A 12,182-nucleotide genomic window follows, 5' to 3' on the forward strand; every position below is an offset into this window, starting at 1 on the left:
AAGTAAAACATATAGACACCACATAGGAAAACAACTGCATTTATTACTCTATATTAGAAGTTACATGACTGAAGTCCTGAAGGGGATTTTACACAGATGTAGTTATCTTCTTGCCATGAATGGACAGAGACTTGGGAGTTATGACAACCTGTTGAATAATACCTAATTTCTTAGACTCCATAGGGATACTTGGAGCAAGGTATAAAAACCTTTAATACACTACACATTGTATACATTGTATGGCAGATTTGACAAACATACCCCTTTAATGTATAAACATGGTTGACACATAACAGTAGAGCTCCCAAGTCTTTCCAGCCAAAAAGCAACATTATTAAGTGCAGTCTATTTGTTCTTACAAACATCTTGTCAGACGTATACCTTATAGACAATACCGTGCAGTGAGTAAAATAAAAAAGTATTGGTCAAACACATCTGTGAGACAGCATTGAGACATTTCAGTAGCATTTTGTTTCAACATTTCTTCTCCCAAAGAAAAGTACAGCAACTGGTTGGCATGATTTGTATAAACATTCTCGTTTTCAGTGGTGTGATCTTAAATAAACACTAGAGGCCATGACCAGAAATGATTCTGAGAATAATTTGGTTTTAATGTTGTGAGGTCAGTAGTAGTGCACATGTGGCCTTTCAGGCTTTCATAGGGACTCACAGCGTACAAATATAAATAACATGGGAAATACTATAAACAAACAGTACCTGTTAATAATGCTTCCAGCTACAAGACAAAAGTGCACCGATTTCCTGAAAACATAACAAAATGTAGACAGTGACTTGTGACAACGTTAGAAGGCTTGAAGGAAACAATGCATACAATTTGCACACTGAGGAGGTATTGTACGATGGACAAAAGGAGCTGTGAAACATTGGTTAAAAATCAAATACTGCTCTGCAGTAGTAGAGGGCTATTGGAGAAATTCAGCATAAGTAGTGTGTCTGACACTTGTAGTAAAGTTACTTCAGAGGTCAGAAAGTAGATAATACATAACTGTTTACAAACAGCAAGACCGAAGTTTTCAAATTTTCTTCCCACCAACCAAAACCCCGGTATAAAAGATTCAACCATCTAAAATATGACCTAAGCATCAACATGAAATCAAATGTAATTGTCATATATACACAACTATCACCTTAAAAAGCTAGTTTATGTGCAGTAGTTATAAATGGCCAGGGGCAATGCACCCAAAAAAACTAAAAAACATTTGACATGTTTTGAAAATATATTTAAAAATGAACATAAAAACAAACTGTTATTCAGATTCCTGGAGTTAGTGTTTTTCAAATGGATTAAAAATGTGCCTTGTACTGAAGCTACAGTGTACAATAGTCCTTCCTGCTGCAAAGGGCGAAGGTTTATCTGAATATATACCAGCTTCTCTGAGCGACTGGAGCAACGTTCACTCTCGTGCGTCGACTGCATTCACGCAGGAATACTACCATTTAAATATTCTACATGTACATGCTACATGTGTCCCAGGCTGGAATTAGGGAGTGTGTCAGCTAAGAAGTTGTCACTGGCAGCTGTTGCTTTACAACACACATTTAACAATAATTCCTAAATGTGTATTTTGCTTAAGATGCTTCTAATCAGACAAAAAAAAGTGTTGATTGATAAGCATAAGGAAAACCTGAGGATTTGGGAGAGCTTACTGCTTTATACATGCTTACATGGTAATCAGCAGGCAACTAGAGTACAAGGCTGTAGCAGAAACAGATGAATTATTCTCATTGAAGGACTTCTATGCAGTTTGGGGTGTGACTGTGTGCCTGTAGGTGGCACAGAGAACCCTGCACAATAACCCATAGAGTATAAACAACACAATCTGGTCATTTAAAAACAGAAAAAGTAAAAGTAAGTTAAAAACACTCTTAACCCTCCCAGCATGCCCACCTTTCAGCGACAAAAAGAGTGAATGCTGTGTGTTAACTATTAAGCAACTGTGATCAAAGAGACTTGTGGAAATATCAGCGACTGACTTTCAAAATGGTAACTAGTTAATTACATATCCTGTTATTGATTGCATACAAGTACACAGGAAATCCAAGGATCCTTGTTAGTGCGGAGTGTAGAGAGGAACAAAAAGGTTCAGGTAGGGCAGCAGGAGCTAAGGACAAGACAGGAAAGGTGTTCTTGGTAGTTTGGCTGGGTAAGCGAGGTAGGGTTTGTCAAAAATCAAGTGGTTTCAAAACTGGCAGGAGTGTCCGTAGAGTAATATTTTACAAAGTGCGACTCATATTCTCTTTCTCTGTGCACTCTTTGTAGAAGGCCTCGGCCCGTTCCCCTCAGTGTCCTATGGTCTGGAGTCGGGGCCTGCTCAGTGCTCTATCTCAGCGATCTGCTTGCTTAGCTCAGACCTTAATGTCCTCTTGAATGCTGAGCTGGGACAGGGTCTTTTTGATGCGCAGGGCCGTCAAGCGGGCAGCTCCATTAGAATACCAACACTCCCTCATAATTTTGCCCATAACCCGCAAGGCCTGGAAGCAGATAAAGGATTAAGAGCTTACAATATAGTATACATGATTATGAGGATACAAATGTAGTCAATGTGTAATGTATATCTGACTCTAGTTGTTAATAAGCCTGCATCTGACAGGTGCATCCCTCATGGCACAGGGAAACTGTTAATGGAAGAGGGTCTCTGAACAGTGTGACAAATATTTACCAGTTTGAATAATAATTAACCATACTATAATAATTTTACCCTATGGGAGTAATCTGATAACCTCTTTGACTTCTGTTTAGTTATTTCACACTGCTCCTAAATCTCAGCAATTAACTTGATGACTGTCATGTTACGATTACGAGTCAACAATAAGACCCATAAATTGGAATTACTGTTCCACCGTAGGTTCAGATCTTCAAAAACATTACCACACTTTTTGTTATAATCAATTTTTATACCTCATAGCTCTGCCACCAATTTGGGATGTTGGGTCGTAGCTTTTGGTCACACACCAACTTTCTCATCTCCTCTATTGAAGGGTCAGAAGGGACCAGATCATAGTAGGGCAGCTGGTACTCTTCGTGGATACCTGATAACACAGAACAACGCTGAGGTTAAGATCAGTGCTGTGCTCTCAGTTGTTAACACTGATAAAAGAAACACAGGTTGAGTATCCAGAGTAAAAACAAAACGGACCTCCACTATTACAGCGGCGTGCAATCTCCCAGTAGACCAGTCCCAAAGCGTAGATATCAGCACATTTAAACGAGTCGAAGTGTCTCATGTTGATTGTCTCATCCAGAACCTCTGGAGCCATGTACCTGTGAGACGTAAAAACAATCCCAGTTTGTAATGATGCACAGAATTAAAGGATATTCTGGGAAAGGTATCAAAAGATATCTGTGAGAAAGGGCGGCCAAAAAGCTGCAGGCGTGCATCTCGACACAGACCTCTTGGTGCCCACCCTTTGATTGGGCGCAATGTCGATAGTGTCTGTGGCAGAGTCATGGCGGACAGCCAAGCCCAGGTCAGCGATGGCACAGGTGCAGTTCTTCTTCACGAGGATGTTCTTGGACTTCAGGTCTCTGTGGGCGATGCCTGGCTTTCCTACCAAAACATAAACGCACACGACAGACACTTGTGAATTCTTACCTCTAATAATTTTATTTTTTTAAGAAGTCAACATCAACACTGAACTGTTTTATGTTGTTATACTAGAAACAACAACACGTTATGCAATTTTTTGGCCATCAGTCTGGTTGATAAAAATAGAAAACACTCCCCCACTTGTGCAACAAAATGTCCTCAACTGCACTTTAAATTTCCATTAATTAGTTAAGCAGAAGATTCAGCAGTGAACTGCTTTCAAAGACATACAGGAGATAATGGATGCAAGTTTCCACCCGGTAGTAATTATTACCTATTTTAATGTTTAGCAGTAAATAATGTCTGACGCTAGACTATACATGCACTGTACATGACCATCACAACAGTTGAACATTATGATAACAGATGACTTAGACATGCGAGTAGAGCTGCAATGATTAATCATTTAGTTGTCAACTATTAAATTAATCAACTGTTCTGATAATTGGTTTATCGATTTGAGTAAAGAATGTCCAAAATTCTCTGATTCCAGTTTGTTAAATGTGATTTTCTGGTTTCTTGACTCCTATATGACAGTAAACTGGATATCTTTGGATTGTGGACAAAACAAGAAATCTGAGGACGTCGTCTTGGCCTGATCGACATTTTTTAGACCAAACAACTAATCGAGAGAAAATAATCGACTGATAAATCAACTTAAACTAATTATTAGTTGCAGCCCTGCATGAGAGCAATAAAACAATTTCAACAATTCAGACACCCCTTCAATAATAAAATGTCTTCAAGAACAGAACATTATGGAGAATGTTAACTACATAATAAAGTTTTTGTGGGTAACATCTACATACTGTTGTGACATATTCAGCATGAACAGATGAGAAAGTGATGTGGGGAGCAGACTTGACTTTGAAAAGACCTTCTGTAACTTATACTACTATCTTCCAGGTGGGAGCGGCACCGTCATATTTAGTAAAAGGTTGAAGCCATGAAAAAAGGAGAATGCTTAAATACAAACGCACATTTATACCAACACTACCTTGTGTTCCAAGAATCTCCATGTGCAGATGTGCAAGGCCGCTGGCAGCCGATAGTGCCAGTTTGATCATTCCTTCAGTAGTGACAGAGTAGCGGTTCAGGTAGTCAAACAGAGAGCCATGCTCATGGTAGTCTGACACCAACCACAGCTGGGTCCATGTGCCATTGTCTGGGCAAGAGGCAGAAACAGAGATACCATAGAAATGATAAGTTTACTTGAGAATGGTGAATTATTACACAACAAATACAGACATCAATAACCTGTAAATAGGCTGTAAATTATCCATCCAGTCTTTGCCTGGAAAAGGGAGTATGTTGTGTTGTCACAGGTTGTGCACCTTTGTTGTCAGCAGCTATAAAGCCCAGGATGTTTTCATGGCGGAGCATGATGGTCTGATAGATTTCAGCCTCACGGAACCAGGAGCGCTCCTCTCTGGATGAGAAGATCTTCACCGCCACGTCACCGCCCCTCCAACGTCCTCGCCACACCTCGCCGAAACGCCCTTTCCCAATAATCTCCTGGAGGACAATGGTTCTGGCCACGGTCCGCTGGACAAACAGAGGCAGACCTGCTCCAAAAAGATGAGAATCACTCATTAACAGTGGTCTGATACACATTTTAATCTAAAAAAAAAAAAACAGTGTAAACCGCAACATGAGTGGTATCATTCTGAGGACTGACCAGAGCCTGAACCAGAAGTGGACAGATCGTATATGAGGTCCTGCAGGGTCCTGTCTTTGGCCAGGTAGAGGTGGTCACAGGAGGGGTCCTCCACCTCTAGCCTTTGCCTGTGGCTGTAGGCCCTCCGGTGGTACTGATACAGGAACATACCCACCAGCAGCAGCAGACACAGCAAGAATAGCGGCCCTGCAGTCACAGCGACTAGTTCTACCAGCCCCCATGTCCCACCTGGGCCGTAGCCTTCCCCCAGTCCTGACTGAGTCGTAACTGAAAAGAGAATAGCAGGGAATTTAAATGCAACATCTTTCACTCAGCACACACATAAGACTGACTCTATTCACTTATATGTACTGCTTCATGTCCTTGAGGAATGACAGTGTAAAGCTTTTGGCTAAGCAGACAATTAGAAATCTCAAAGTCTGACCCTTGTATTAACTTGTCTTGATTATTCCCAGTTATTTAATAAAGAACTGCTCAATTCTCTACACTCAAAGGCTTTTACTTTGAAAAAAAAAATGTACAAGGAGTGTTGAAATTACATTAACAGCATCCTAATATGGTTAAAGGTCTGCTTATTCGCTCTCTCTCAACCACTCTCGTATTTTTCAGCAGTGCTTTGTCTTTGTGATGCTCTTGTTGAGTTTTGGGTGTCTCCTCAACTCCACCCTTGATTTAGTAAATTATTTACTGGGTCCTTGAAGTAATTTGTGTTTCAAAGCCCTATAACTGCTTCTAACATAAATGATCCTGGTGCCATAATCATTCCAAGGTCACCGAACGTGCACACTGTGCAAGGAAAAAAGTTGTAGTCTTTTACACCTATTTTTCATGTTAAAATGTCAGCAACTTTGTTTATACCATGCTTCTAAAGTGCTGCTTTGCGGTTAAAAGCTTCATATGAACTACTTGTGTTTTTTTGTTCATGCTGGGGATAGATACTGTTCACAATATTGTGTCGCAATAGTTCCCCACTTCCCATCTCACATATTTTAGGACACTGTACAATACACCAAAGGAAACACTTATCTTCTCAGTAACCTTGAGTCACAAACATGTGTAGGAAACTCTTAACAGGTGCTGGGATACTTTAGATAACATCACAGACCATTTATGAATGCATGTTCTTACTACAGCACTCATTCATTTTCAGGGGTTAAGTTAAGAAGCCCCTCCTCAGACCTACTAATTGAACAGCAGTGTACGCAGGACAATTTATTGCATGCACTTTCCTGGGGTTTGCTCACTCACTGTGTGGTAAGGACATACTATTTTGTATAATGCATTTCCTGCAAGACGTGTGACAGATTTATATTTGTGTTTTTAATCACACAAGAATGAAAAATACTCGGTGATAGCAACAATAAGTGTAACTGATCATACTGTACATGCTGTGCGATACTTCACAGTTCTCACCTGAGGGTACTTGGAGGTCAATGCTGTTGCAGTAGTCAGTGTAGCAGCAGTGGATGTTGAGCAGGCCCTCTGCACTGCGGCAGTAGAACGGCTGTCCGGGGGGAACGAGATTTTCCCGTGTGATGCAGGTACGGATGTGCTGCTCTTGGCCATCTATGAAGGAAGTGGAGGCCATGCAGGCTCCGTCAGTCTCACACTGGGACCCAGTCTTCTCGCACTGGGCAGTGGTACAGTTACACAGCAGAGCTGCAGAGATGGAGGGGGCAGCAGAAGCAACAGTGTGAAATATAAGCATTTGCTCAGTTAAAAATACTGAACTTTGGTCTACCAGCACTGCAATGATGAATATTGAATTTTTATAAGGTTGTGAAAGTATTGTTACAAAGCATCACCAGTCAACAGCTTATTCTCATCTTAGCTGTACAGGAACATACAGTACACATCATGTGCAGTAGAGGGCAGTAACAGCCAGCAGTAACAGTGTACATAACATCATCATAAGCATAAGAGGACAATAACGAGTAATACTTTATCAGCGATGAACTGATGAAATTTTCCGATGAATGATGTCTTGCATAGATAAACTAGAGATGTTATGACAGAGAGATTGGGTGGGGGGGGGGGGGGGGGGGGCACACTGGTGAGATCAGGAAGTAGAGGAAGTGTTTGAGATGGGGTTGGGTGTGTAAGGGTGGCAGGGGTTTGGGAGGATGGGTGGAGAGTTTATGTGAGGGGAATGTAGGAGTAGAGATGAAATGTTCAGCCTTGACTGTCATTTGACTAACATGAGACCAAGACTTCCTCTGTGAAATTCGGTAATGTTATTAAGACACAGATGTGATGTGACATTCCAGTAATTCAGAAATCCCTCAGTGGATTCGCTGTAGAAAAATGACTAGCCAGAGCCTTTGTGCTGGATGCGTTTGTTACAAAACCAGCACTGAACATGCAGCTGAACTTCAGTGTAATTTTTGTCGAACAGGGGAAATTTAGAGTTAATGCGTTACGACATCTTTTGTGCCGCTGACTCACACAATGCAAACACCTACTTGGCAGATGCTTGTTGTCAAATGCGAGAAACAAAGCAACCAGACGGGAAATAAGGAAGATAGCTGGTGACTAACCCTAAAATGAGACTGACACTTCAGACTTTCCATGGCTATAAATTTCACAACTCAAAACATTTCAGTGATTTAAATACATCGCAATGTAAAATAATTTTTCTTCTACAAAGGACACAACAGCTCATGTTCCCACTGGAATTCAGCTGCTTGAACACTGGTTCATCTTTGATCTTGTTTTTCAGTTTTCAACCTGAACACAACCGGAGTGAGATGCAATATTTTATGACATGTCTCACACCCCAAGCAACAACTATATGTTCCATGAAGACAATGAAGGGGACAGAATTAACATGTCTCAGTGTGCACAATACAGTGCACTGTGTGTGGGTGCAAAGAAATGTGCTGTATCGGCAAGATGTCTCTCTAGCACATTTCACAGGTTGCAAAGACAGAAGAAAGAAAAGGGAATGGTTTCTGTTCATCACTTTGTCCTAGACGTTGGGGATTTTTTAAAAGACAAAAATGTGTCAACCATTCATACTGGGACAACTATTCTTTTAATATCTCTGTTTCAAATTAATCAGCCACTATTTTGAAAATCCTTTCAATCATTCTTCAAGCAGAAACACCAAATATTCTCTCATTGCAGCTCCTCAAATGTGCTTCACTGAAAACTGAATGTCTTTAGGGTTTTAGACTGTGGAACAGAGCAACAGAGCTATTTTTCACTACAGTCAGACAATTTATAGGGAAAAAAGTCATCAAATCATTTAAGAAGATAATTTGCTCTTAATAATTGTTAGTTGCTCTCCTAGACTTATTTATGTAAATACTGGAAGATTACAATACTACAAGATTTTTTAATCAATGCGATGTTTCTTACAGACATTCCCATCTGCTTTTTTTAAATCTATAAACGTGTTTCATTGAATTTCTAGGAAAACCGAATGACTAAAAGGCTGTTATACCACCCACTCTTGCACTGCCCTATATATTATTAACCTGTCAAAAACTTAAGACACTAAGGGGAACACATCAGACTCCCCAGCCTCCAACTCATGATAAACTGTAAAATAATCTACTGCAAGATAACTTGGTGTAATACACGATATAGAAACATTGTAAAAAGAGTTGCATCTCCATATCCAGTCATGCTGTAGACATGAGATTACTAATGTCTGCATACAGGTCATTTGAGCACATCCATTGTTATTACATTAACATTTGAACTCTGAAATCTTGACACATATTAATGTCCTCAAGACATCATTATCTAGTTAACTGGTTTCATGTACAGAGTCTCTGGACAACATCACTGTGAGGAAAAGAGGCAATGCAACGCTCACAAAATACTACATTACTACAAAGAGCTGTCCAGCTCCAAAGCTAAGTTAAGCAACATAGCTGTGTTTATCACTCACTGAGCTGACAGCTACCTAAACACGCCATTTCAGACTAGCCTAACTAGCTCGATAGCTAACAGAAAGACGGTGAGATATCGTGTTCGGCACATTTACATAAGACCCTGGTCAATACAAATAAAGGTTGACATGGTTTCCTATCTGTGGGTCGATTCAATCGTTCGGCTACGCTAGCTAAGCTAGCTAACGTAAGCTAGCAGCTAACGCCACTGTCGTTCGCATTGATGATGGCAGCTGTACTGAGCTTATGGACAAAACAAACAGTACTTCACTTACCCTCACAGGTTCTGTACAGGACCGCCTGAACAACCACGACAACTAACGAAATCCGAAGGTTAGCCATGATCAATAAATTCCCGGTTCATCGCATTAACACATTTAGCTAAGGTTAGATGTGGCGAGGCGTGATGACAGCTAACCAGGCTGTCAGTGCTCAGTGTAACGTTACAGTTTACTAACATGCTCCACCAGCAGGCTGCAGCACAGACACAGTGGAGAGAGAAAGAGAGAAAGAAAGAGAGAGAGAGAGATCTATCTATCTATCTATCTATCTGTTAAAGGTCAACATCATGATGATATAATGTAATAATGGATATGAGAGACAGAGAGCTTTGAGAGACATGCGACTGAAATGCAGACCAATACTTTTGTAAGCACCAGGTCCTAGCTAACGTTACATCTCCACTTCATTGGCCTCTCGTTGCTGATCAGCCCCACATTATTAGAGGAAAGGAAGAAAGGCTGCTTCTGCAAATATGTTGTTGTATTTATTGTATTTTGTCAGTGCTTTTCTCTCTTAACACCTCCAGCTTTGCAAACATGCCTATGTGTAACTTTCAGAAAACCCTTATTAATTACACTTGTGGCCCCTAACTTAACTGCAGTCAGCATCCTGTTGCAAGGCTCGTACTCTGTAGGCAGAAGTTACTTCCAAAATGTAATACATTATAGATTACTGGTTACTGTCATTTGAGAGTAATTAGTTATATTACAATATTATAGTCTCTGAATTTTAATGCTTTACACTACTTTTGCATTATCTCTGAGTTACTTTCACTGCTATTCAATGGGCACATTATTCTGATAGTAAGATGTGCTGCATAGGTGGGTTGTAGTGATGTTCACAGTTATATCCGTGGATCTTGTGGGTCTTTGTCATAAAAATTTACCTTCTGATTAATAGCCGGGGGTGGGGGTGAAATGGGATGAATCATCCCCATTAAGAAAGACGCTGTAAGCATTTACGAGGTAGAGCAGCATAACGTCATTGATAATTTGAATCTCCCAACACTCTGACAGGATCGGTCAGGATGAAAAGCAGCCTATCTAATCATGAAAGTAATTCGTTAAAGAAAACACATAGGCTACTGAAATCTATTTACACTTGATCCAACAAGGGAGCTACTGTATTGTTAAGAGGAGCCAGGCACCCCCGTAGTTTGGACCCTGCCAACAATCTCGACCATTGGATTCCCGCTACAGGAAATAATGTTACTCTTTTACTCCTGAATTAGTTTTTCTCGGGATTGGTGAATTAGGGCTGTCCCCGACTAACATAGACTTACATAGTCGAATCAGAATCGTCAAGTCCTGCCTATAGTTGACTGATAGTCGAATCGTGTGTTTTTGTGCGCGGCAATTGCGGGGGTGGGGGGGAATTACACTACGCTAAACTGACGCTTTTTGAAGACCCTTTTCTCTCTCTCTCTCTCTCTCTCTCTCTCTCTCTCTCGCCTGTCATTCACCCGTCTTGCTGTTACATCTGCATTCATGTTACGCTTACTCGCGGGTCTACTTCAAGTAGCACGCTATTTAAAAATTCTAAAATATTCTTTGTGTGGTTCATCAACTGTAATAAATTATCTGACAGTCCCGCAAGGTGCGGACAACTCGGCACAACACTAGTGAAGCTGAGGTTCCGTCTCTTCAGCAAGTGTTCCTCCACTGCCACTGCACACATACACGCTACGCTTACGCATGCGCACTGACGATCCAGGGTTAAAGTTACAATTTTAGATTTATTCATGCACTTTAAAAACATTAATTGAAAGTTGTAATCCTTTTTACATTGTTATTAACATCATTAAATATTGAAATGTATATTGTAATAGGCTGTATTTTAACTTATTGGGAGAAAACTGGTAGATCTATGTAAAAGCAGACGTTGAGCACCCCCATATCACCAAAATGGCATGATCCTTGTTTCGCTGCGACTGTGAGATTGACAGTCGAATCAGGCTCTGCCCATTGAAGCATCGAATCTTCGATTATTTGGGGTCAGCACTATTATGAATTATAATAAAAACCCCACCTCTTAATGTTGGGTTAAAATGCGTTGTAACGTGCATTACTGAGATTGTAACGGGTATAAAATTGCTTTTTTTTTTTTGTAATGCGTTATATTACTGCATTACAGAAAAAAGCAATACATTACTGTAATTGCGTTACTTTTGTAAAGCATTACTCCCAACACTGTCTGTAGGCATGAGCGAGCGTCATAATATGCTGGAAATTAATGAATGCTGGAAAATAAATTACAAACATATTTAGAACAATGTGTAATGTTCCTATATTTTATTTGGACCATTGGCTCTATGACACTGACCAGCTTGCCGTTTGTAAATCACCCTCTCAGCCAATGCCACGAAGCAGTTAATGCCAGACCCACGCCGCCACTGCCTTGCATGGCTCTTAGCTAGTTAGAAATCAATCATTAGTTATATGCAGGCAGCCTGCTACAGAAATGCACTTATGAACATCGGAAAAGGAAGCTTAGGAACTGGATTAAGTACAGCAGACCTTGAGACGGTCTGCCCACGGCATCTTTTGACCCAGCCAGACCAGCTGGACTTAACGTCACCATAAGCAGAGTGAAGAGAGGAAGGAAGAGAGGAAGTTAGCCTGCCAACTTAAGTGATTGAATGAAAACTTTAACTATCCTATATTTATTTGTAATTTCAAGCAAATTTAATCCATTCACTCACAAAGTTAATAAAAG

The 12,182-nt window shown here is 40.5% G+C and overlaps 1 protein-coding gene across 1 annotated transcript; it reads right to left on the reverse strand.

Annotated features, from left to right (window-relative positions):
• Window positions 1-23: 23 nt before the first annotated feature.
• On the reverse strand, window positions 24-9,793 carry LOC123956585 (activin receptor type-1B-like). The gene is made up of 9 exons (XM_046028867.1): window positions 9,461-9,793; window positions 6,700-6,945; window positions 5,287-5,553; window positions 4,943-5,173; window positions 4,606-4,773; window positions 3,413-3,569; window positions 3,159-3,283; window positions 2,921-3,051; window positions 24-2,493 (listed from the first exon to the last, which is right to left on the reverse strand). The coding sequence occupies exons 1-9, from the start codon at window positions 9,525-9,527 to the stop codon at window positions 2,368-2,370; spliced, it is 1,518 nt and encodes a 505-aa protein (XP_045884823.1). The 5' UTR covers window positions 9,528-9,793; the 3' UTR covers window positions 24-2,367.
• Between the last annotated feature and the right edge of the window lie 2,389 nt (window positions 9,794-12,182).

Source organism: Micropterus dolomieu, linkage group LG18, assembly GCF_021292245.1.
Source record: "Micropterus dolomieu isolate WLL.071019.BEF.003 ecotype Adirondacks linkage group LG18, ASM2129224v1, whole genome shotgun sequence".
NCBI lineage: Eukaryota > Metazoa > Chordata > Actinopteri > Centrarchiformes > Centrarchidae > Micropterus > Micropterus dolomieu.

Excerpts from the sequence above, each read along its gene's own strand:
- LOC123956585 (XM_046028867.1), bottom strand. The coding sequence starts at position 9,527 with ATGGCTAACCTTCGGATTTCGTTAGTTGTCGTGGTTGTTCAGGCGGTC. Across the intron at positions 3,570-4,605 it reads GGAGATTCTTGGAACACAAG|GAAAGCCAGGCATCGCCCAC; the intron begins GTAGTGTTGGTA and ends ATGTTTTGGTAG. Across the intron at positions 3,284-3,412 it reads CAAAGGGTGGGCACCAAGAG|GTACATGGCTCCAGAGGTTC; the intron begins GTCTGTGTCGAG and ends TACGTCTCACAG.